Genomic DNA, 23,824 nt, shown 5'->3' on the forward strand with positions numbered 1-23,824 from the left:
GTTACTGCCCCCCAGTATCGGCTGCCCAATAAAAAGAGTATGAGGGCTCACTGACTGATTTGATAAGTTTGAAAAATTATGTAAATAATATCTTATATCTTCTGACTTATTTTCGCAGTAACTTCCACAGGACATTTACTGCCAAAGAGCACACAGGGGATTTGACATTATGGCCAAACACCCTACAGAGACACCTTGTGTTGGGTTTTCCTTTAATTTGCCACATTTCTATATAGCATTATCCACAGTGAAAGTCAAATGTTCAAGTCAAGCTGCAATAAGCAAAATACATTTTTAATGTGGCAGGACATTAGGATTAGAGTTTCCAATGGAGCTTCTTGAAAACATGGAGACCTAAAGTATTAAAGACTGTTAGAATAGCTTTAATTACAATCTATAGTTTCCTTAATCTCTAAATTTTTAAAATTAAATAACATCGAGTATCATTGGATTTGAAAAAACATCACAGCACTCGGTACCAAACTTTAATTTGACAATGTCTAAAAACTTACTGGCATGACTACTCTGATTAGCTGAAAGTAACCCTCTTTCAGGTTAATGAAGATGTTTCACCTCTAATCTGAAAATGCTCTGGTCAGAACTGAAGAAGCCTCTAAGATGAGAGGTGAGAAACAAGAACCCAAAAAAGACATCCAGTTACCTTCCACTCAAGTGCTTGCGACTATCATGACCTGGATGACTGAGAACCTACACAGCCGTATTTAAAAAAAAAATAATAATTTGTCTTCAAATCGAATTGAAATGTCAAAGAAACTATTTGTGCAAAAAATGATATCTGGTTGATACTTGGTGACTTTCCAGTGAAGAAAATGTAAAACATATAAATGAGAATCCAAAACAACAACAACAAACAAACAAAAAAAAAAAACCAGTAGTTGCGTGTATATGTATCAGGTTATATGTATTTAAATTAAAACAGTAAACTTCAACTTGGTTGGCATGAGGAAAAAACAAATGCCTAAGCCACTCCGTATGAAACAGACAAGACATGAGAGAAACAGAGCTCTCATAGCTCATAATGATTTTGCACACATAAATTAAGGTAACAATACATATAACAGATGCTATACAACAAATAAAACTCAAATTTAAACACAATTCCTCTTTGGTTTTTATGTGTGATACTACTACAGATGACAGAAATCCACAAAGCTGCTTTTATAAGTGAAACTAGGCTACTTAATAGGCAGATCAAAATAAACACGCCCTCTCGTCCACCTCTATAAAAATAAAGTCTCTAAAGGCTGAAAGATGTCAACTGCATTTTAAACACAGACGTGAGTGGGGTTTCTTTTCAGTAGAAAGTTGCTGAATGAAAACAACTTGTGTAAAACCTGAATTCAAGTTTTGCCCGACAGGAATGTGAAAACTCCTTGATCTATCCATTTACCATTGGCTTTGATGAAAATACTAACAATACGTGCTAATATGTGTTCACATTAGCAAGCTTCCACTTGAGTTTCTTAGGGCACACTGAGACCTTGGTTTAAGTGGTAGCTGCCACAGAGCCTTTCTTGTCAGAGAAGAAGCTCCTAAGCATCATGACTTGACCGATGCCGATGACAAACAACAGGACGGTTTCTCCGATGGACCAGTAGGTGACGCGCTCCAGCAGGTGCTCTGCTTTTGTGCGATCCTGCGCCTCTCTCAGCCTGTACCACGTCTGCGAGTCAGCCACCACCTTCAGGATCTCATGAATGGCGACGCAAGACGACTCCAACTGATAACAGAAAGATTAATGGAAATTCATCAATATGTACAGTAGAAGGTGGATTGCACAGATCAGAATCACATAAACTCACTATACATTTGACCCTAGAGGTCTCAGTACTTGAATTAAAGAGTAGTAACACTATGCTATCCTATAGTCTGATATGAAATGCACAGTCACAACTCTTAACAATAAACACTCAACCTCTTTATTGTACTGTGCACTACATTTTACACTTTTACACTGATTGATTTTAATCTGGTACCTGCTACTCTATACCACTTTTTTATTTAGTAAGCCATTTTAAACTCTCCTCTAGCTCTGTTTAATTTCAGCTTTTTTGCAAATCAGCTATACTTGCTATTATTACCCAATATATTTATTTAAATCAATATTTATTTTACTTTATTATATTTAAGATATCTGTTATGTCATACTATGTTCTACTGACCTACATACCATTCTACTTATTTAGGTTATTTTTGATACATTTCTTGAGGTTAACAACAAATGCTGGTTTTAAGTTGCATCAAAGGAATTTCCAAACTCTTCTGAGAAATAAAGTATGGCTTATCAGATGTTATACTCTGTGTTTTGAGAAGCAGCAATACTGTCAAACTGTTGACATTTCCTCTTTTGGGTGATCTGTGTAATTCCAGGAACGGAGAGTGCATTTAAATACAATATTTCCTTGTGAGCTTAATGTGAATAACTCTTGCACCACCTTGTGGACATTATATAAACACCTTTAAAGCAGCAAAAATACTATACCAATTTTAGATTACTTGTTATCACCTTACTAAGCATAACTGATATGTCTGTACTCATTTTTCATGTCAAAATACATCCTGTTTTTTCTGATTCAAATCATGATACAAACGTCTGTGATATGACATTGCAGTTCTGTCTTCTCACGGCATGCTTGTCTAATTGAAGGCAGCAATGTTTAAACATTGATAAGGTAATAAATTAGCTATCAAGTAATCCAGCATGTTCTTAAAAAAAACAAACAAACTGCACCTGGCACACTGAAAGCACCGTGTTCATTACTGACCTGAGTCAGAGCTGTGGTTCTTTTCATGCTGTCCAGAATGGGTTCCTCATTCCCGTGGCGGAAGTCCAGATACACTACTTTGTGTGTAAAAGTGGAGAATTCATTGCTGAAGCAAACCTTGTAGACTCCCTTCATAGTTGTGGTGTGAGAGAAGCTGTCATACTGCTTCTTCTTCTCATTATACAAGGCATTGTCATGAGGATCTGTGACGAAGCAGTCCACATCATAGTTGCCCCCTGAAATAACCTAAGAGAAAATAAAACATATATAGAAGGAAAGAAAGTTGCAACGTTGCGTCGCTGTTAAATATATTGAAGTTATTGGATGTGGCTGTGTGTGTGTGTGTGCCAGCTGTTCCTCTGGGAATTATTGGGCTTCTCTTTAAAAGTCTTTATCTTGAAACGGAAAATAATCTGAGATAACATATGTTTTCAATTGATCGAAAAAAACGGAGCCAAATTTAAGTAAATCAAAATATGCATTCTGCACTATTTTACGATTAATAGACAATTATAAATTTGTTCTTGATTTCTGGAAGCCGGAGAAAAAAAAACTTCAGCCTAAAAATTAGTCTGACAGCATCTGCTAAGTGCACACACTGACGTGATGGAGCTCTCAGAGGAACTTACTTGAAAGTCTATGTCAAACTTCACGTCTTTCTCCAGCTCCTCGTAGAAACACTGCTTGTCATTGTCAGGCAGTTCAAATGTGATCTCAGTCCCAGACACCACACATGCATTCAACAGCAGCAAACAGGTGAGTGACAAATACAACATCGCGAAAACAAAGAGAAGGTGCAGGCAGACAGACTATTCTTCACTATTCAACAATGATGTTAACAGTTTGTAGTTCTGACGTGGCGCGAGCATGAAGAACTTCCGGGACACTGTTGTTTAGTTTTTTTATTTGAAAAAAAAAAAAAAAAATCCAACTTCTTCCAAACGTAATATAAAGACAGACAAGACCCAATTTAAGCTTTTAACGCAATTTAAAATATTTTAACACAAGTTTAGACCCACAAAGCGAAGAAATACGCTTAACCAGCTGTACAGAGATTTTAACCAATAACAGAGCATTACAACAAGTTTCCCCCCTTCAAAATAAGGGCACGGGATTAACAAAAGAAGCTGGAAACGAATAGACAAACGAATTGTAATAAATAAGGGAAGTCAAGTGAATTTTGAGTTCCAAAGTAGATTAATTTGCATGCAAAATTATTACTATATATTATTACTTGCACCAGTAAAGGTTTTTAGTAAAATTATATTTTCATGGCACAAATGTACTTAATCAGTAGTTAAATCATTCACTAATGTTCAAAGGTTCTAAGATGACTACCAGTTTAATTTCATCTGTTTCTACTAATGACAGTGTTACGTCAAATTATTAATTAAAATTGTATAAATCTGTTTTACATGGTGTTTTAATTTGAAAATCCCTGTGAGAGATGTCTGACGAGGCAAGCAGTATTTCTATACCTTATGCTATAGTGGGAGTAACTCACTGCAAACAGATGCTCATAATTCAGTACACGGTGTATCCTGAGCACATAATAGTACTATTACTACCATTACAAACAAACAAACAAAAATAAATCATAACAAAGTAATACACAACCAAGGTTCTACTTTGCAATGCATATTTAAAAATGTATTTTACCTGACATTTAGAGCATGTCTGCACAAGCTGAATGGCTGCTTTAAGTAAACTCTTTAGTACATGAGTCAGCAAGCTGCCGTATTACGCCCTATTGTCTCTTGATGGGTGTGTTTTGCGTTGCATTCTATTACACAAGCACGCTGCACAGAACTCCTATGTTCTGATCTTTGATATATATTACCAGATACATTTCCCCACAATGCCAAAACAAATATTCACTGTACTTGAAAGCTTAAACAAACCCCAAACCAAAACCAAATAACACACAACCAACAAAAACAAACAAACAAACAAACAAAAAAAAAAAACAAGTATGTCGTACATGACAGCAAGGAAATACACATATTTAAACCAATGACTGTTTTCTACAGTCATTGATTTAAATCATTGATTTAAACCAATGGTTGATTTAAACGGAAGCTTATTCTGAAAAATCTCCTTTAAATTCCACCACGCCCTCCACTTCCGGCTAGTTTATCGTTACATATACGAAACGGGAAAACACGTATTTGTCGTTTTCGCCGTTGTTTGTGGTAGCTGACGTAAAGTTCATTCCACAAAAACAGATCGTTAACTGCAAGTCTGCAACAATATTAAAATTTCAGCTTCTTATATAAGTTCCAGAATTGCTTAAACAATGCAAAACTACGCAGAGGCTGTTAAGGACTTCACCGAGAGACATGCAACTTGCCTCACAGTTGTCTTTGTTGCAGGTAAGCCTAATTCTTTATTAAATGCATACTGTTTAAGCTTTGTTAACTTGCACATTTAGTAGGATTTCTGATACGGTAATGAAAGGAGATCAGGTAAGCACTTTGTTCTGTCATGACAGATTCTTGCTGTTGCTCGTAGGTGTGAAATTCTAGAAATATATAACCGTATGTAGCTGCTTGATTTAGCTTAGAATAAACATAAGAGTAAAAGGTCAAATGGAAAGTCTTCAGAACATTCTCTTACACCCTGTTCATAGCATAAATATCTTTTTTGTCAGGGGTAGGCGTGCTGGCCTTCCGCAGATGGATGGCAGGAGGAGTGTGTAGGAGCAAGGCCAGGCTGGAAGGGAAAACAGTCCTCATCACTGGAGCCAACACTGGTATTGGGAAAGAGACAGCCCTGGACATGGCCCAGAGAGGTAAGACCCACCATGTTTGTTTGTTAAAGAAAAGTACAGAAAAACAAAAACATATGGAAAGGCTGTGTCTCACGTCCTGTATATGGGTGTAGGTCAGGGGTGTCAAATCCTCAGGGCCAGAATTGGTTTGACTTCTTTGGTGAAGGATGGCATAAATTTTAACCTTAACTTTAAACTGCATCATCATAGGTTTTACAGCCTATGATGTCATGCTACACTAGAACAATGAATTAATTTATATACAGTTATATGACAGAAAAGTTCATATTTTTCAAAGTCTGCTCTAGAATTTTTTTTTTTTTTTTAAGAGTGGGTCCACAGTAAGAAAACAAAGAAAACAGACAATTTTCTGTTATTTAACAAAAACCTTCTGCATAATGAGCTACCAGAAGTTTTTCTGTATTTTCGCAACTTATTTCAGTTTAAGCTGGATTTATATTGTGTAGAAAAAAGACACACTGTTATAATTGCACTACTTTTTCTCATATTAAAATAGCACCAGGATTAAATATGCAGATAAACATCTGTACAGTGACAGACAGAGGAGATTCACTGGTCTAAACCACTTAAGTGGAATGTATGTGGCCCGTGGTGTAAAATGAGTTTGAAATCCTTGGTTTTTATATCAGCCGTCTGGAACCATGAATTCTGCTTTCCGGCCATCAATCTGTCCCTGAAGCTCAAGGTCACTTGGGTTATACAGCAGGGCAGTGATGCAGAACACATCAGAAAGTCTACTTCTGAATGGCTTCAAAAAAATAAAGTAATAAAAAGATAACGTTTTAGAGTGCCCTAGTCAAAATCCAGACTTGAATATGATTAATATAGTTTGACATTACCTTAAACACGCCATTCATGCACGAAAACGCTCCATATAAAATAAGAGTTTGCCCTTATATTTGGATATTGACTCCTAAGAGTTACTTAACTTAAAATTAATAGAAGGGTTTTGCTGACATTTTTACATTTTTTTAAATTAAATGAAGCACTGCCAAAAATGATTTAATTAAATCTCTATATAGTTGCGTAAAAAGAAACCATATCTACAGTCCTGTTTTGGACATTTGGTACTTAATGAAGAATATTATATAATAACCATTCAGTAACAACCAAGAAATGATAGAATATTAAATAATAAGTATCAATGACAATGACAGTAGGTAAAAATAAATCTGTAACCTCAACTAGTACTTTGGTTGCACATCCTCTGGTGTTTACATGTACATATGAGTTGCTTTTGTATGTTTTTTCTTTTTCTCCAAGGGGCCAGAGTGATCCTGGCCTGCAGGGACATGACTAAAGCCCGTATTGCAGCAGATGAGATCCGTCAGAAGAGTGGGAATGGCAATGTGGTGGTAAAGAAGCTTGATCTGGCCTCACTACAGTCTGTCAGAGACTTAGCCAAAGATGTGGAAAAGAATGAGGAGCGCTTAGACATCCTCATTAACAATGCAGGTATTGCAGCAGTTCTACCTGTTTTTTTTTAATGTCTCTGTAAAGCACTTTAAATCACCTTGCTGTTGAAATGTGCTATATAAATAAACTTGCCTTGCCTTGCCTTACCTTACCTTAGTCCAGACCTTCCCAAAGTGTGGGGCCCGCCCCCTAGGGGGGGCGCAGAGCCATGGCAGGGGGGGCGTGGTATGAAAAGGAAAAAAATAAAACGCTTGGTCACTGCTATCACGGGGAGCCCACAGAAAAGCAAAGCAGGAGATGAAGCATAGCTGAATATGTTTCTAAACCAACTTCATTCTAAGCCAAAGGCTAGAAAATCTGGTGAAGCATATCTGCCCTTTGGTTTCACCTGCACAAGTGCCGAGGTAGGTCTCCCCTGCAGAATTGGTTTTCCCTTCGTCGGGAGCAGCGCTGGGCTCTTCAAATCACGGACAAACAGTATCCCACATTCTTGATTTTTAGTTCACAAACACTTGTTGTAATGACTAACTACTCCTGACGTTTTGTAGACATTAGCTCTTTATACAGTAAAGTTACAGCGGGATACAAATAATATCAGGCTGAGCCTGCCACGATTTGTTCCCCCGGTTCAAATCACGGACAAACAGTATCCCACAGCTGTTTTGTTTTTAAACCCATTTTGCACAGAGAGGCATTTTTTTTTTTTTTTTTTTGAAAAATGTATTGATAGCAATGTTGAATATTATTACACAGGGGAAAAAAACAACTACAGTAAAATAATCACACCGTGACACCTCTGCCTTTGTAAATGGAGGGACAGTAACTGCATGTAAACCTGCAGATAGTCAGATTAACAGAAACAGTATTTTGTCTCTATCTGCCATTCTGCAATTCATCTCATGTAAGCAATAACGTGGCGCACAGCGTGACGTGAAAAAAGGCACATACCTTTGACGTTGCGTGATGAACTCTGTATTCCTCGTCCACACGTAAACGCAAAAAAAGGAGTTTTAAAAAATCTCAGTTTTCGGTGATTTGAAACGCCGTTTACGTGTGGATGAAACAGCTGTGTTTTCAAAAATACTCGTGTAGGTGCGGACGGAGCGTAAAAGAGTTAGTAGTTTATTTCATTACTACCTGTCACTTATTGCAGATTACTTGTATTTGCTTAATTGTTTACTAAATGTTTGAGGTGTGAAATAAACCGCAATGGAACAAAATATAGGTGTGTGTGGTTGGAGGATGTGTTAGTACGCGTGGGGGGGGGGGGGAACATTTTCCTTGTTAAACAAAGGGGGGCCCAGCAAAAAAAGTTTGGGAACCACTGCCTTAGTCAGTTAGTAGAAGTTAAATGTTGTCATCTTTATGGGATCCTCATACAGATTTTTATGAGGGTAGAATAAGTTATTTGGGGTTGAATGATACTGACAGACACTGAGAAATTAGTTATTTGTATGTTTTTATTTTTTGTAATTTTCTTACTTTCTTGTTTTGTTTTGTTTGTTTTTTTCAATTTTTTTTGTTTAGGTATTATGATGTGTCCTAAGTGGAAGACCGAAGACGGCTTTGAAATGCAATTTGGCGTCAACCACCTGGGACATTTTCTTCTCACCAACTGTCTCCTTGACCTGCTGAAGAAGTCGGCACCAAGTCGCATTGTGATAGTCTCCAGCCTGGCGCATGAGAGAGGTAAAATCTTGGTGCTAAAGTCAAACAACCAAAGATTTTTCTTTGTCACACCTGTTTAAAATAAATTTCTTGCAGGTCAGATACACTTTGATGACATTAACGTTGATAAAGACTACACCCCCCAGAAGAGCTACCGACAAAGCAAGCTGGCCAACGTTCTCTTTGGCAAAGAACTGGCTACAAGACTGAACGGTAGTGTGACAGGAGTTCAGACACGTGTATAATATACAGTATGTTACAAATAACCATTTTACCTCTTGTTTTCTATCTTTGTATCTTGAGTTAATGAGCATTGTTACCATGATTTTTACACTAGTGTGGTGTTTGACGCACGCCTGTTTCTGATGGACCTCTCATTAGGCAGCGGTGTAACCGTCTACAGTCTTCATCCGGGGGTCATCCGCACAGAGTTAGGCCGCCATCTATTTAATTCATTTCCTATGTGGAAGATAATGCTAGCAAAGGTCTTCATGAAGTTGGTCAAAAATCCCTGGGAAGGAGCCCAGACCACCATCTACTGTGCTGTGGACGAGAGCCTGGCAAACTCCAGTGGCCTCTACTACAGGCAAGTACATCTGACTGGAGAAAAATGATGTTCTCACAGTAGAAAAAGAAATGCTCTTATCCTACCAATTAATTATTCTAATATTAACAGAGGCTGAGATAAACAACAATAGAGTAAAAGGTTTTTAATACCAGCAGTTTGCAACCACACTGTATGACACTCTTCATGATTTATCTCTTTTCTTCATTCCACCGTACAGCGACTGTGCTCCCAAAAAGCCAGCACCACAGGCCCTGAATGATGCTGCAGCCAAGAAGCTGTGGGACCTCAGTGCTTCCATGGTTGGTCTGTCGTAAGCACAGCAGCCTGCCATGCCTTTATCAGCCCTGCTGTTTTTTGGCATTTCAGCGACCCTGTTTATATGGGCAAATAAAGTGCTAATCTTTACAGCCTTGCACATCACAATACACAATATGATGTGCAATAAGATTTCTTTCCTGCTCAAATTTTATAGAGTTTGCAGAACCAGATTTTGCACTATTTACTCTACTCAGTATGCACTTATTAAAATCATTGGTGTTGCTTAGTCTTTATTTTCTATATACTCTGTATACTTTGCATACTTTATAATTTGCACAGGTACCCCAGTGTGTACCTGTGCATTACAGCTATATCATTATGAGAACAAGGTGATAATTACTTATTATTCTGCCATTTGGGCTTATTTTGACAGCATGTTCTCATATATAACATTTGCTTTTATTCATGGCATTTAACAATTACTGACACATTGTAAAAGGATTTTATTTATTTTTTTTATTATTTTTTTATTTTATTTTTTTTGGTGTGGTTGATTTTGTATTGGGTAAACAAGTAAACCGAGAGGTAGAATGTGTTGAAGCAGGGCTGAACCAAAGGAAGTGACCTTAAGCGCTAGCAGCCGTGGGAAGATTGTTGTACTTGACAGGAGAGAGTTGTCTACCAGGTGTAGAGAGAGAGAGTAGATGCCTGAGGGGCAGAGAGCAAGTTGGATACACCCAGTACTGTAAGTCCAAAACACTCGTCAACTCACTGAGAGCCCTCCTGTGTGTGTGTGTGTGCGTTTGCGTGCGTGCATGCATTTACAAGAAAATTGTGATGTTGTGTACTTTTTGTTCTCTAAGTTGAGAGTTAACTTGAAGACTGAAGGTAACATAAATAAGTGTAAAGCAAGAAACCACCAGCTGTTAAAATCTTTTGGCAATAAATCTGGCGACAAGTGTCAACACGTGCAATGACTCAACACTTTCAATGCATTTATACATTTGTTTTTTATTTATGGGAAGTTATGGCTGTAAAGTATCTGCAATATTTGAAGCTTGTAGTCATACAAACCTAGAAGTGCGCAGCCGTTTATCAGCACATTTGGCAATGATGAAAACAGCGATTGAGACCCCATTCTGATATAAATGACTCTCTCGTTCATAGATTTTAAGAGTTAAAAGACGAGGAAAAGAAGCGGAAAATTCTCAGGTGTTCGGAGGGATCTGTCATTTGATACGAACAATTCAAACTGCTTTTTAAAAGTAAAAGTCCCAAGATTTAGTGACGTGAATGTGATTCCTTTGACCATCCTGAATATTTGAGTTTGCAAACTGTAAGACATCGCATACATTTTTTTTTTTTTCTGTATCAACGCCTTTAAACCCACACTTCTTTCTCCTATAGTTCTTATGCAGTATGATCCTTATGTCAGGCCCACTCAGCTGTAATTAAAGTGTAAAAATGTTTGTGGGTGTGAAAGTCATGTCAGTACGCTGGCACGCATCACATTCAAGTTACTCACCTAGTTTTTTTTTTTTTTTTTTTCACATTCAGCAGTTATGTCATTTTCCATGCACAGTCAATGGATTATGCTAGTCATGCTGTGTCATGTCAGGCTGAGACCCTGTTGCTTTCTAAACTTTGTGTCGTGGAAACCAAGCTTTCAGTATTGTAACTCAACTGTTCTTGTGTTAAGTCTTACAGCAGAGCCCCAAACAGGCAAGTCTTTTTTTTTTTTTAATAAGTCACTCTAGACAGATCACAAATTTGCAAGGTTACATAAGTGTCATTGTAGATAGTTATACATTCGCACAAACCCCATTCCTTGTTTTAAAGCCACATTTTTAAAACGTGAAACTCTATCCATTCTAACGACTCCCAACATGTTTAAAATGCAAACATAAATCAGAAAGCACAGAAACTAGCATTCAGCATGTTTCACCAGTAATAAACTCAATGACTGAATTACCCCACAGGCTCTGTAGCTCAGATGTTACCTCTTCAGTATCTGTAGGTAATGTCATGCACATGCCCTTATCAGTTCTCCGTCCAACGGATACAGAATCTATAGCTGGGCTGGAAAAGTGATAAGGAGATGTGAGTGACCACAGTACCAGAAAAAGCATCTGTTTAATCTGTTAAACTATGACGAAGTACCTATTTCTCAGGACAAAAATGACTCCAAAGAGTGTTGAAAGTTTGTGTAGTTTTCAAGTTGCATAAACCTGGCATCCATTTCCTCGAAATCCCGACCCTGGAGGTGGTGTTCTCGAGATTTGGAGCAGAAGATTTCTGATGTTTCACTCCCATTGTTGAGCCGTGGAGGAAGTCGGTCTGCCGAGGAAAAAAAGTCCCTCTCTGTCTTTCTTTACTTTGTCTGCCGGCTTCTCAGATCCTCACTCAGCAAAGGACTTGTTAAGTCTTAACCAGTCAAAGTGGGGTCCTGTAGCAGTGGCCTTTCACTGTTTGACTGCTGACAAACTTTTAAGGACACACCCCACTGATGAGTTTTATTTCACCGCAGCCCCGCCTGGCTTGGAGGATTTCTAGTCTGCCATTGGTTCGTTTTCAGAACTTACCATACCTGCCCCCTGGCTCCTGAGGACAGGAGCCAAATAGTTCTTCCAATTGTCAATCATGGTCGATATCAGCCAGTGGGATGAGAGAGACCAAACTTGGTGGGTGTGTTTCCCACAGGTGTGGCTGAGAAACACATTCCAATATGTACATACCTGTCAGCTCCTCTGGTATTCAGCTGCTCCTAGAAAGTGAGACCTCTGTTGACCACTGGCTCTCCCCTTTCCTCCTGGGGCCCATGCAGAGGTAGAAGGAAATAGCTCTCATTTCAGTTGCACACATAAGCAATTTTATATCCATGCTGTTTGTCTACTCAATTCTTTCTGTAAGTGTGCCACTTCCTTTAATATGATGGGATCCCATACGAGATGCCAATAGGAAAAAAAAATTGCTTGGCTTATGCCTTGAAGGCTTTTTTCAGTATAAACACATGTGAGAAATATTTCAAAAGTGGCTTTTCAGTGGAGAAACAATATGGCATATCATGGTATATCAAGGCAGCTTTAGGTTCCTTTGAACCAGACTATCCTGACATTTTTTTTTATTATTATTAGTCCTTTATTTATCCAGGTAAAAAATTGAGATTAAAAATCTCATTTTCAAGAGAGACCTGGCATCATGGCAACAAAAGTCAAAATACACATACCACATAAGTATATAACATTTAAAACAAATACAATATCCCATAACAACATGTGTAAAATATACAATAACAACCTTGATATGTGGTGTCAGCTAGCACACATGCGCTATCCCCCCCAGCAAAGAACATCCTTTTGCTTCCTCTGGAGATCATAAAGGCTCGCTGAGAGTGTTTGGAGTGGAGATTTTTTGTTGTTTGCCCTTCTGGTATGCAGGTTCCTCTCGTTCCATAATCGAGCTCTCTCTCCTGCACCTCCTTTGTGTCTCTTCATTTCTCCTTTCTCAGAGTTTTTCTTCCTCTATGAGACCACAGAGGTAAACCATGTGGGCCTGAGGCAGGTGCAGGATTGCAAGTTTATAGCATTTGAAGGCCTAAAGCAGAGCAGCCTATGCCGTGACTACCTTTGGACGAGTCTGTGCATGTGTTGAGCTAAATCAGAGCAGTTATCATGGCTACGGTTTACTGTCGCCAGTCATTATGCTTAAAGAGAACCTGCAGATTTCTCATCATTGCACTGTTTGCTGTTTTTACTAAAATCCTTTAACCCAGGAGCAACCCTGCTACCCACTTTGATGAAGATGATTCAATACATGGAAATATTAAAATCTCACAAAAAAGAGTTCTAGTGATACTATCAATATATTTCCCCCCAAATTCTCATCTTTCTTTGAGTTTTAAGGGAATTCTGTTTGCGCTATGTGCCAGCTGACTTCAGGGGTTCTCAAGTTCACAGACATGATTCATACATACTGAAGTATGCTAATACAGTTATTTAAAAAAAAACGACTCCACAGGTTAAACCAGTGTCCCTGATGCCAATTACCATAAAAGCTGAAACCACCAACAGCTTAAATGAGCAAAAATATAATAAATATTAACAATAATAATAATGCCCAGTTTTTGTGTTTTTTCTGGGGTGTATTCCATAACTTACTTGCAGTGTAGGGGGTAGACCACAGCCGGCTTTAAATAAGATGAAACTATGCCTCATGTACTGCAGAGATTTTGGCACTGAAATGCTAGTGGAATGATGTGGAACTACAATGCTGCGAAATGTGATTTAATTCAATAAAGAGTGTGTCATAAAGTTGTTTACATTTTAATGGAGGTGTTCAGTTGTCTCTCAAGGGTAGAAAATGCTGCTAACATGAACACATTTGTTGCATAACACAATGTAGTTGAGTATTTGAATTTTAGGCTCTGGTTCAGGGCTGGACTGCATTATGTAGTAAGCCGTTATTTTAATTCTTTGTATTTATTTAATCCCTATTCTTTCTTTGGAGTCCTGAAAACCCAGTGGCTTGGAAATAAATGCTCAAAACGATTCTTTAATCAACATGACACTTCGTGATTTTTCCCAATTTCTAAGATTCGTTCACAAGCGTGACTTCAAAGTGATAAAACATTTCTAATGGTTAAATACAACTGATGTGTTTTTTTAATATGCACTTTACTGGTAATGGGCGTTGACAGTTGTTTTTACACAGCACCACCCTCCAAAATCCCAAATAAGCCAACTGGAATTTCTATTTTTGGAGTTTTATTGCAGATTCTTTATCAAAAATCTAACAGGACCTCTCTGGTGTTGAACTGACCTAAAACACATTTATGTGAAAGGTTAATATACTCTTTCAGTGGCTTTCAGTGACTCTTTGTTATTACAAAATGCTTTTTGTACTTTGCAACCTATAAAATTAGAGAATCACAACTGTGTCAACTTAGTCTGTCTTAATTGACCATGTGCATTTTGTGCCCACATGACCCTGTAGTACTGAAATTGCATTGTTAGCGTGACATTCATGCTTATATTTGTGGGACTAGACAAAAAGGGCATATCAGGATCAGGGGTGTCTGTAAGAATTCCAGGGTCCAGGCTAGAGGGAGGATTTTCAGAGGGTTGTGAGGGGTTGTTGGGCCCGGAGGCTGTGTCCTGTCACAGGGGATAACAGCATTGTTGAGTGAGCACATAGACAGCAGGGCAGGTGCTGAGTCAGCTGTCTGCCTGATTTAGCATACGCTGTGCTGCTCTGGATGTTTCAACGTACGATTCCCACCGGCTTCTCGAGTCAGGAGATACAACCCCCACAAATCTCCTCAAAAATCAAATATTGTTTAACATATTATACAAAGGACATCAGTTTAAATAAAAAGAAATATAAAACCAAGCAACCTAAAATATTCTAAAGTTAAAACGACTGGTAAAGTCAACTTTATCTGTAGTATTTTGAAATCAATTGCATGTTCTGAACACATTTTATCTGTAAAAAATGTTTGAGGTGTCATAAAGGTTTAGTAAATATAAAACTGCTTTAAAATGTGTCACTAAAAGGGGGAAAAATACTGGAAAAGCATCTTTTGACTTTACTTAGTAGGATAGTATTCTTCCCCTCAGTGTTATGCAGCTGTTTTCTGCCTGATTTCACATCCTGCTTTTGATATTTTGTGATGTCTTAGCATACCATCAGGGGAGGAAGAGCTGTAACCATCTCTGCCTGCATTGTTATCGATTATTTAGTTGACTTGCTCTTGCCAGTGTGAAAGTCTGGTGCTAAGCAAACAGGCGTCAACCTCTCTTTATTCAGTTCCGGGATGTTGTGGGAACATCTGAAAACCAGAGCCACTCATGTGTACCAGAGGAGATCTGCTAAAACATCTTCTGTCCCTCACTGGGATTAGTGGGCACAGATTCCTGGCCCTTCTGCTCCGAGGCTCCCGCCAGTGCGCTTATCGCTGTACTCTTATGCTTGCAGAAGTGTATCCATAAAATTAGAGTAAAATATGTAAATAATGAACCTGTTTAGATGAAATTCATGATAGTAGGGCCAAGATAGATATCTAAATCTGATGCCCGTCTTTCTAAAAATACACTAATCTAATGTAAGTCTCTCGACAACACTATTATAAATTACATAGACAGAAGGTGAAACCTCCTCACTCATATTTTGGAAGTTTTATTTTATGACCTTACACTAACACCAATGATTTGAGTATTAAAAAATTGTTAATTTGGAAAAATGGCTACCAAAAACAAACTCGTGCACTGTAAACATTTAAATTAATATCTAGCCACACAAGATCATTTCCTTTGGTTTCAGAACTCTGCATCAGCCATGAACTGTCGTCCATGTATCACACGCAATCTTAGCCCTGGCCAGGCAGTGAGGAGAAGTACCCCATGGTGTGTGAAATCACGCCCTGGATGGACTCCGGTCAGTGGAACGTCCCTGCATGATTCCTCGGCAATGCAGAAGGTTTTCCACCAGATTGAAACAAACAAACAACCAGATTATTTATCCTAAAATTCTAATCCCTGTGTAACTGTTGCTGTTGAGTTTAGATCAAAGGGCTTAAATGAGTTATTCTGATGAGCTCTTTTGTACAACCTGTTTATGAAGGAGTAGGCCTGTTTTGTTTTTGGGTTTTTTCCACAGCAAGAAAGGCACAGGTGCGTTTTATTAACCGGTAATGGCCAAATTCCATTTCGCTGGTTTTGTCTTTTGTACCCTTGTATCACGTTATTGTTAATCAGCCATTGTTGGCAGGTCTGGGGGACTTCCTGCATTATTCTGTTATTAATCAAAATACCCATAACACTTTATTTAAAAATCCTGAACAGATGTTTATTTTATTCCAATTTTGAACAATACACAACACATATATGGTTAAAATGACAAAATTACCTCTGTTGAGACCCTAACCAAGATATGGCTGGAGAAAACCATGTTTAGTTGGAAGAAAAATAAATGAAGTGTGGTTTCTGATCACTGTTGATATTCACTTGTTTGAAATTTATAATTTATGTTAAAAATTCAGAGCCATTTAACAAATGCCCTATTTGTGCAAAATTGATGTCCTCACGTAATGGCCCTGGTTGCATCATATTGGCAGCGATGTGGGGTGGCTCATTTCCACACACAAGATGGCCAATCAGTTTCACCGTTTTTTGACATCAGTTGATGTCCATATTTCTCCAGTTACTGACTGGCGACTTATGGCCTTGTTTTGGAATTAGAAGAAATCCTCTTCATCATCTTCCAAATCTTTAATCTCAGAGAATATTTTTGCCATTTTTAGAAGCAGCCACACAGGCAAAGCTATAAATTTGTTGTATCCCACCTACAATTTGCTGGTTGGATAGAGTGTGAGAACCTATAGAGGCTTTCTAAAAGACAGAGGGTAGAACATGTATGGGGGGAGGTTACAGTGTGAAGATGTGCTATTATACTTGCTCACAGAAAACGAGACAAAGCATAGAGTCATATCTTAAGAAATCCTAATAAACATACAACAGTACACAATGGGTAAAAGTTGGTGTTTTTACAAATCATGTTAAATAATATATATATTTTTTGATTAACCTAAGTTTATAGTTCTTTTCTTTTTTTCAGCTTATTTGCATTTTAGTATTTGTCAGTATTTATAAATGTCATTTTGATGTTATTGCTATTGTTATTATTTTTGGTTTGGTTTCATTTTGTTGTATTTGCTGTGTTTTGTTTTGTGTTGTTGAAAAACTGATAAATTTAATACATTTTAAAAAATTATGTGAAAGGGTGCTACACAAGCACTTGACACATCTGTCGTGAAAAAAGGTCATTTGTTAGTTACAAATGTCTGAAAACTTTAAGCATTTAAAAATATATCATTTCTTTTTTTGTGTATGTGACTACTTCTATATTTTCATATATGATGTAACATGTAACTCAGTACAAAGTATAGACCACTATACAATACAGTTCAGAGTGAAACTTTTGTCTTCACAGTAAGTTTTGCCTTGTAGTTTCCATACAAAGTTCAACTTCAAGGTTTGTTAAAAGCAGAGAAGCGCTTCCAAACATCTTTTCATCAAACATCAGGTTCACAGGGCTACGATGACAATCTTTATGTTTGTGAGGAAGTGATACAGCTAAAACTGTTGAGATAGATTTTTAAATAAAAAGAGATTTCCTCAATGGAAAAGAAATTGAGTCTCAGATTAAAGTATTTGGAGTTTGTTTTTTTGTTGTTATTTTTTTTTTTTAACTTATTGAGCATGTTGTTTGCCAAATTTTCAATTGTCATTTCTCTTCAAAAAAAAAACATTAAAACCCATAAAAACCATATTTCTCATTATTCATATGAGAATAATACGTTTCTCACGCTGAGATTTTTTTGTTTTGTTTAGACTGTCAGTGAGAGAAGCTGAAGGAGCCACATCTCCATTTCTCAATGCTGCCCTCTACTGGTGAAACTTTAGAACAAACCAAAATACCCCCCCTAGAGCCAAATACCCCAGGACTCTTTCTATGGAGATCTATCTATCTATCTATCTATCTATCTATCTATCTATCTATCTATCTATCTATCTATCTATCTAGTCAACATCAGAATTAAGTCAAGTACTATCAAGATGTACCTAATATCCGGTGATATTATGCACTGCATTTGCCTTGATTTGCCCACATATGCAATACCTATTTATACAGTACATACTCATTATAATGTGTTTTTTGTGTTACAGTTTCATGTAATCTGTTTCTGCAGAGTTGTTAGAAAACCTAAAATTCAAAATTAACAAATTAACAAGCAACTCCATGAAAAGATATCATCTTCAAACTATTAATCTCATTTTCTGGTCATCCCCTGAACACGTTATTAAAACTAATACCATAAAACTCATAGCAACAAACACCACAGTAGTGGCTCTACTGACGAGCGGAACTGGCCAACCTCATCGGGACCTGAAGAGATGAGAAACAACAGTGTGGAGCTTCCAGAGCTGCTTCTGTTGTTGTGCTGTGCTACACCCCTGCTGTTCACTGGAGGGTGAAATGTGATCATGGAGGGCTGCCAGCACGCATCAGGACCAGGCAATTGAAATGGCAAACCCAGCGAACTGATATCTAACGTGTCTCTATACATTCACTGTCAGGGTCTAAACGCTAGAGGGCGCATTGCACCTAATCTGACATTGTAGGGTATTACAGTGAAAACAGCCATAACAGGCAAAATACTACACAGCCTAGCATTTTTAGAGAAAAGCATCTATGGTTTGAAAAAATGTTTTGTTTTTGTTTTAATTTATTTTAGTTCATTGTATAAGAGTAGCACATATATCATAAATGACTTTCCACTATAAGTACATTTAGTGTTATTTCCAGAAACATATTTCATTTACTGAATTTTGTCTGTTTCTGTCCTCATTACAGGGACTCTCAGTCACATTATTTGAATTCTAAAAATCCCAGCTTTTCATCTTACAATAAACTCAACAATTTACTTTAAAAAAAAAGTAAACTATGGTAGCTTTTTGCACAGGCAGTATTTACAGATATGTCTTGGATCAAACTAATTAAAAAAAGAGTCAGAAATTAAAATCCAAATGCAATAAATTTATATTATAGTGTTTTATTGAGGAGAGATGGAGTCACTTGGATGGCAAAACTGAAAAGACTATTTATTTTCTGTTTTTATAAAAAGGAGCACAAGCAAAATTCCACTCACTTCACTATTTTCACTTCCCTGCCTTGAATCGGTTTTCTGCTTCTTTTCCTCTCAGCACCTCGTGTCTCTTGTTCTCTTTGTTGAAGGCTGTCCTTGTCTGCCTCTTGCCCTCTTGTACTTCATCCACTCTCCTGGTCTCAGTGGGACGACGGAGGGTCTGTGAGTCTTCCTGAGGTTTTAAACCTTTGTATAAAAGTTATGTTGACATGCTCTTTGACAAATGAATTAGAATTTGTGGCTTCATAAATAAAACATACTTGATTCAACAGGCTATTTTTTTTAGCTGGCTGACAAGCTGCACTGCTGCACTTTATTCAGTGTGCTAGTGTGTAAAGTAAACAGAAAACCTTAAGTTAGTGTTTCAGTGTATTAGAATCACATAGACACTGCTGTGTTGTCTTCAGGTACAACAGACAACTTCCTAGTTGTGTGACTGTGTCAGTGATAACATTACAATTACTACTGCTGATATGCCTTAATCAATAATAAACAGTTTATTTATTGCAGACTGCTTGTGTCTTACTGTTTCTTAGTGACTATCAAAGCTAAGACATTAAAAAATGAATTCATAGTTCCCATAGTTCACCTGCTTTGTTGACAATTATGTTGCCAACTGTTGATAAAATCATTCAAGTTCTAAGGAAGTATTATTTTAGGTACTTATTTGTAAAAAAAAAAAAAAAATTAACAGTAATTTAAAAATAAAAATCACCACACTTTCTGGCCTGTTATCTTAATACTTATCCTTTTCTTTCCTTGTGATGTCCATGAAGCTTGAAAGCAGATTAAATCACTGCTGTGTTGAAATATATCATTTTATGATGCATAACCAGATTTTTTAATGAACTCTTAATTTGTTACACAGTTTAATACAGTGATTATGCAAATATGTAAAAGCAGGTATTGATTATATTTGATTCATACTTATGTGAGCAAGGCCAACATCAGATTACACACTTTGGGCCATTTTTAAAATTGTAATATTTAACACAAAATATTTAATATAGTGACATCTTTAAATATCACTGTTGCCTATAACCCCACTTGACTTTATAGTGTAATTTATATAACTTGTGTTATGTGGCAGAAAGTAATGACCTCTAGTGGTAAGATGGTGAATCACAAAACAATAGGTGAGTTCAGGACAAACCACAGCTTAGTTTTAAGTACATTTTTAAGGCCATGGCTCTAACCTGCAGAACTGATGATGTGACATTTCTTGCGTGTTTTGAGGCCTTCTTTTAGTCTCTGATGTGACACAAATGGCCTGTTTTCTTCACCAGATCAACTACTTCACTAACAGCAAACTCACTCTATGATATTAGAAGAATTGGAGGTTCAGAGTTCTTCCTCTACTCAATGAACAGAGTGAATAACATACGATGCTTTAAATAGCTTGTAAAGTTCAGTCTCACAATAAAAAAAGAGCCTAAAGGAAGAGAGTGATATGAAACATTAATTCCAGCATGCCCTCAAAAGTAATCTAATTATAGATCCATATTAGTTACCTCATGCATTGTTTAAAACAACTAGTTTAACGACCGCTCCAAAGTCCTGTCTATTATTGAACAGAAAAGGTTTAATAGATGATTTAAAAAATCTTTTGAGGATTTTAATCACCATTTATGCTTGCTGTTGTTTTCTAGAGCATGATCACTCAGGTAAAACTCAGAGCTATTGATGTTCAACCCCAGGCTATGGCGAGGAGGGATATAAAACAAACCGCACAGGTCGGACTGTGTATTCTTCGAGTTGTGTCGACCCTCAGTACTGTGCCTATTTCAGTGTATCAGTATGTTCGTGCTCTGTTGTGCACTGCGGGCAGTGAGAGGCTGTTCTGCAGCAGTTTTGAAACTAAGCGAGGCATACTCTTGGAGGTTTATTAGTCCCCCCCCCTCCTCTATTTCTCTCGCTCTCTCTCCTCGGGGCATGGCAAAGGCAACTGTGGAGAGACATTGCCACAAATAGACTCTCTAAATATGGAGGGCTTCAGTCAAGAGAAAATGCATGATCGAATTTTGGGCCTCTTCACCAAACAGCTTCTATAAAAGGAACAAGACAGAAGAGAGGTTGAACGGTTGATGACACTTTCTGCTGGAATATGTGTGTTTGAGTGTTTAGCTCGCTGTGGGTATGTGTGTGCTTGCACCTGTGTGCAGCTTTGTACATTTGCTTCAGTGACAACTTTTTGTTTGTTCATCTTTTTATCATCGCTGCCCTGCTGCATCAGTGCGATGGGGCATCGACTCAATCTACCTTTGAGTTATTTTTAATTATCACTAACACTTTTGCCCTGTCAGACACTGTCATTTGGTTTAGTTTACAGTATGTGCAAAGCATTACACCACCTCAACACAGAACATTATTACGGTATGGATGAATGTCAAAGTACAGTCAGTAATTTTATATCAGAAAACTGAAAGAAACTAGTATTTTTAAGCAGGTGTACTTCAAAAAATGTAAAATAACTTTTGCAGACATCTAAACTTGAAGAACCATAGTACCAGCTTATTTGCCAGTATTTACTTATTGACACTTTAAGCAGTGAGGATGTGTTATCATTTTTCTAGAGTTGTGTTTCCCCTCACCTATTAAAAAAAACATACAAATCTGGTCTCTTTCTAAATGCTCTACTAACCATTGCAAGTTGGTGTACTCTGTTTACTGTTGCAGTGATTTTTCTAAAGCCAAAAAAAGCTAAAACACAAGAAAACTCTCACTGTACAACCAAATACATTCAGTTGTGTATTTTTCCCCCCCAAAGGTTCTAACAAGTGCTAATTCTGTTTTACTCAATGAAACAGAATATTTGTTTATTATCTTGAACATTTTTTGTTGATTAAGTCACATCCAATTAGGGATATGATATAATCTATATTTTGTACTTGTCTATTAATATTGTAGCGTCCTGTGTATGCACCCAGAGCGTTTATGTGAAAAGAAAATTTTCATATGACTGTTTGCACTCCTGTAAAATCTCATGTGAATCATGGGGTTTACTTAATTTTTCACATGACTGTAGGTTTGCTGCAGGTAAGTATTATGCACACTCTACTATGTTGTGTTCTTATTTGATAATTTCATTTTATTTACAGTTTTATTTTCTGGTGGTGCTTCAATTACCTTCTCAGTTGTGTAGTTGTGGAATTAATCACATTACAAGCTCCAGAATTAAGCTTGCCCCTTGTCACTGAAGAATAAAGCTCCATAGGCGACCATGTTAAAATGTCCAACTTTACTTTAAAAAATATGTTTGCAGCCTGGTACAATGAACGATTTTGACCTTTGTGGATTGTTTCCCCTGTTCTGGCAACTCTGTGGAGAGTGAACATTTTTAATATTCATCCACCACATACTTGAGTTGAGGGTAGGTACTTTGATTGACAGGTGTCAATACGCAGCAGTTGTAACACACTGGTGTCTCCTAGGCCTCCCCTGGCTAACTGAAAGTCTTTCTAATGTAATTATCTGAATAATATGACTTGATTGTTTTGACTATTCAAGAGGTTTGTGCTTCAGTTTTGGTAAGCAAATGTTTAATCAGTTAGTTACTTAGTACTAATTAGCACAGGTGTGTTTATGCTTTAGTTCCATGTAGAGTACAGATGCAGATGACCACGATTGTTAGTGTTAGCTAAAAAGCTAGCTTAGCACTCCATAGCACTTAGCACTCTGATCCATATGTGTTAGCTACTAGCTCTAGAAAAACAACATGGTAGGCCAACTTTTTGGTGGTTTTGTCACAGTTTGATGCTGTGTGGCAGGCAGGAAGTAGGACCCAAATGCAGGACTAATGAGACGCAGAGGGATGAACTGAGGAAGGCAGCTTTATTGCGCTGAGAAAACATTCCATAAAAAAAATAAAAAATAAAATAGAGAAAACCAAACCAAAACTTGAACATGAAACTAGAAAACAAGGTAACAGGAAACAGTAGATTAAGAACAAAGAAAACCTGCAGCACAGCAAAAACATAGCACTGAGAGGGTGTGGTACAACACAACAAAGGGCAAGGGAAAACACAGGGCTTAAATACACAAGGGAGTAATGCGGGAATGGGAAACAGGAGGGAAACACAGCTGGGACTAATTAGACATAACGAGACAAGGGGAAGCAAAACTAGATACACTTACACAGGACATGGGACCATCAAAGTAAAACAGGAAACACAAGACAGTAACAAAGATGCAGACTAGACACTGAGAAAAAGAGACACGACTGCCTGAGGAGACAGAGGGAAGATGGAGCACGGATCACAGGAACAGAAACCAAGAGACTAGAAATGATAAATAATGAATTCAAAGTCTATATAATAATTCAAAATACAAAACACTGGGTCAGCTACCTAGGACCATGACAGGTTTACAGTGCTATGTATAAGAAGCACTTATATGTGGCAAGGTTATAATTCAAAAAAGGAGCTTATTAATCATTTTTATAAATGACCTCTGTCATATACAAATAGTTACTATAATATAAGAATTCCGATGGCAGTTATTTAGGAACTTTGATGTGTTTTGGAGCAGAAGGACATTAAGCAGCTAGATATTTTGACCTGAACGGACACGTGTGCTGAACTGAATAAGCAGCCACTTCCACATGCTGTTATGCATCACCATGCTTCAGTGCCCTG

General features: G+C 37.4%; 2 protein-coding genes and 1 long non-coding RNA gene across 3 annotated transcripts; 1 reads left to right on the top strand and 2 right to left on the bottom strand.

The window, feature by feature from the left end:
* Nucleotides 1-200: 200 nt before the first annotated feature.
* On the bottom strand, nt 201-3,670 carry tmed3 (transmembrane p24 trafficking protein 3). Its single transcript, XM_040011020.1, has 3 exons — nt 3,416-3,670; nt 2,787-3,032; nt 201-1,741 (listed from the first exon to the last, which is right to left on the bottom strand). The coding sequence occupies exons 1-3, from the start codon at nt 3,560-3,562 to the stop codon at nt 1,508-1,510; spliced, it is 627 nt and encodes a 208-aa protein (XP_039866954.1). The 5' UTR covers nt 3,563-3,670; the 3' UTR covers nt 201-1,507.
* Nucleotides 3,671-4,917: 1,247 nt separating this feature from the next.
* On the top strand, nt 4,918-10,457 carry si:ch211-107o10.3 (uncharacterized protein LOC407663 homolog). The gene is made up of 7 exons (XM_040011019.1): nt 4,918-5,158; nt 5,437-5,577; nt 6,841-7,032; nt 8,521-8,682; nt 8,758-8,874; nt 9,043-9,247; nt 9,447-10,457. The coding sequence occupies exons 1-7, from the start codon at nt 5,083-5,085 to the stop codon at nt 9,541-9,543; spliced, it is 990 nt and encodes a 329-aa protein (XP_039866953.1). The 5' UTR covers nt 4,918-5,082; the 3' UTR covers nt 9,544-10,457.
* A 354-nt stretch (nt 10,458-10,811) lies between these two features.
* Nucleotides 10,812-11,970, bottom strand: LOC120721023. Its single transcript, XR_005693102.1, has 2 exons — nt 11,648-11,970; nt 10,812-11,566 (listed from the first exon to the last, which is right to left on the bottom strand). It is a non-coding gene; the product is annotated as an uncharacterized LOC120721023 (long non-coding RNA).
* Between the last annotated feature and the right edge of the window lie 11,854 nt (nt 11,971-23,824).

This window comes from Simochromis diagramma, unplaced genomic scaffold (assembly GCF_900408965.1).
Source record: "Simochromis diagramma unplaced genomic scaffold, fSimDia1.1 OVJJ01000603.1, whole genome shotgun sequence".
Classification (NCBI taxonomy): domain Eukaryota; kingdom Metazoa; phylum Chordata; class Actinopteri; order Cichliformes; family Cichlidae; genus Simochromis; species Simochromis diagramma.

Coding starts and splice junctions, on each gene's coding strand:
- si:ch211-107o10.3 (XM_040011019.1), top strand. CDS start 5,083: ATGCAAAACTACGCAGAGGCTGTTAAGGACTTCACCGAGAGACATGCA. Junction 5,159..5,436: donor CACAGTTGTCTTTGTTGCAG/GTAAGCCTAATT, acceptor CTTTTTTGTCAG/GGGTAGGCGTGCTGGCCTTC. Junction 8,875..9,042: donor ACTGGCTACAAGACTGAACG/GTAGTGTGACAG, acceptor ACCTCTCATTAG/GCAGCGGTGTAACCGTCTAC.
- tmed3 (XM_040011020.1), bottom strand. CDS start 3,562: ATGTTGTATTTGTCACTCACCTGTTTGCTGCTGTTGAATGCATGTGTG. Junction 3,033..3,415: donor AGTTTGACATAGACTTTCAA/GTAAGTTCCTCT, acceptor ATTTTCTCTTAG/GTTATTTCAGGGGGCAACTA. Junction 1,742..2,786: donor GAACCACAGCTCTGACTCAG/GTCAGTAATGAA, acceptor TTCTGTTATCAG/TTGGAGTCGTCTTGCGTCGC.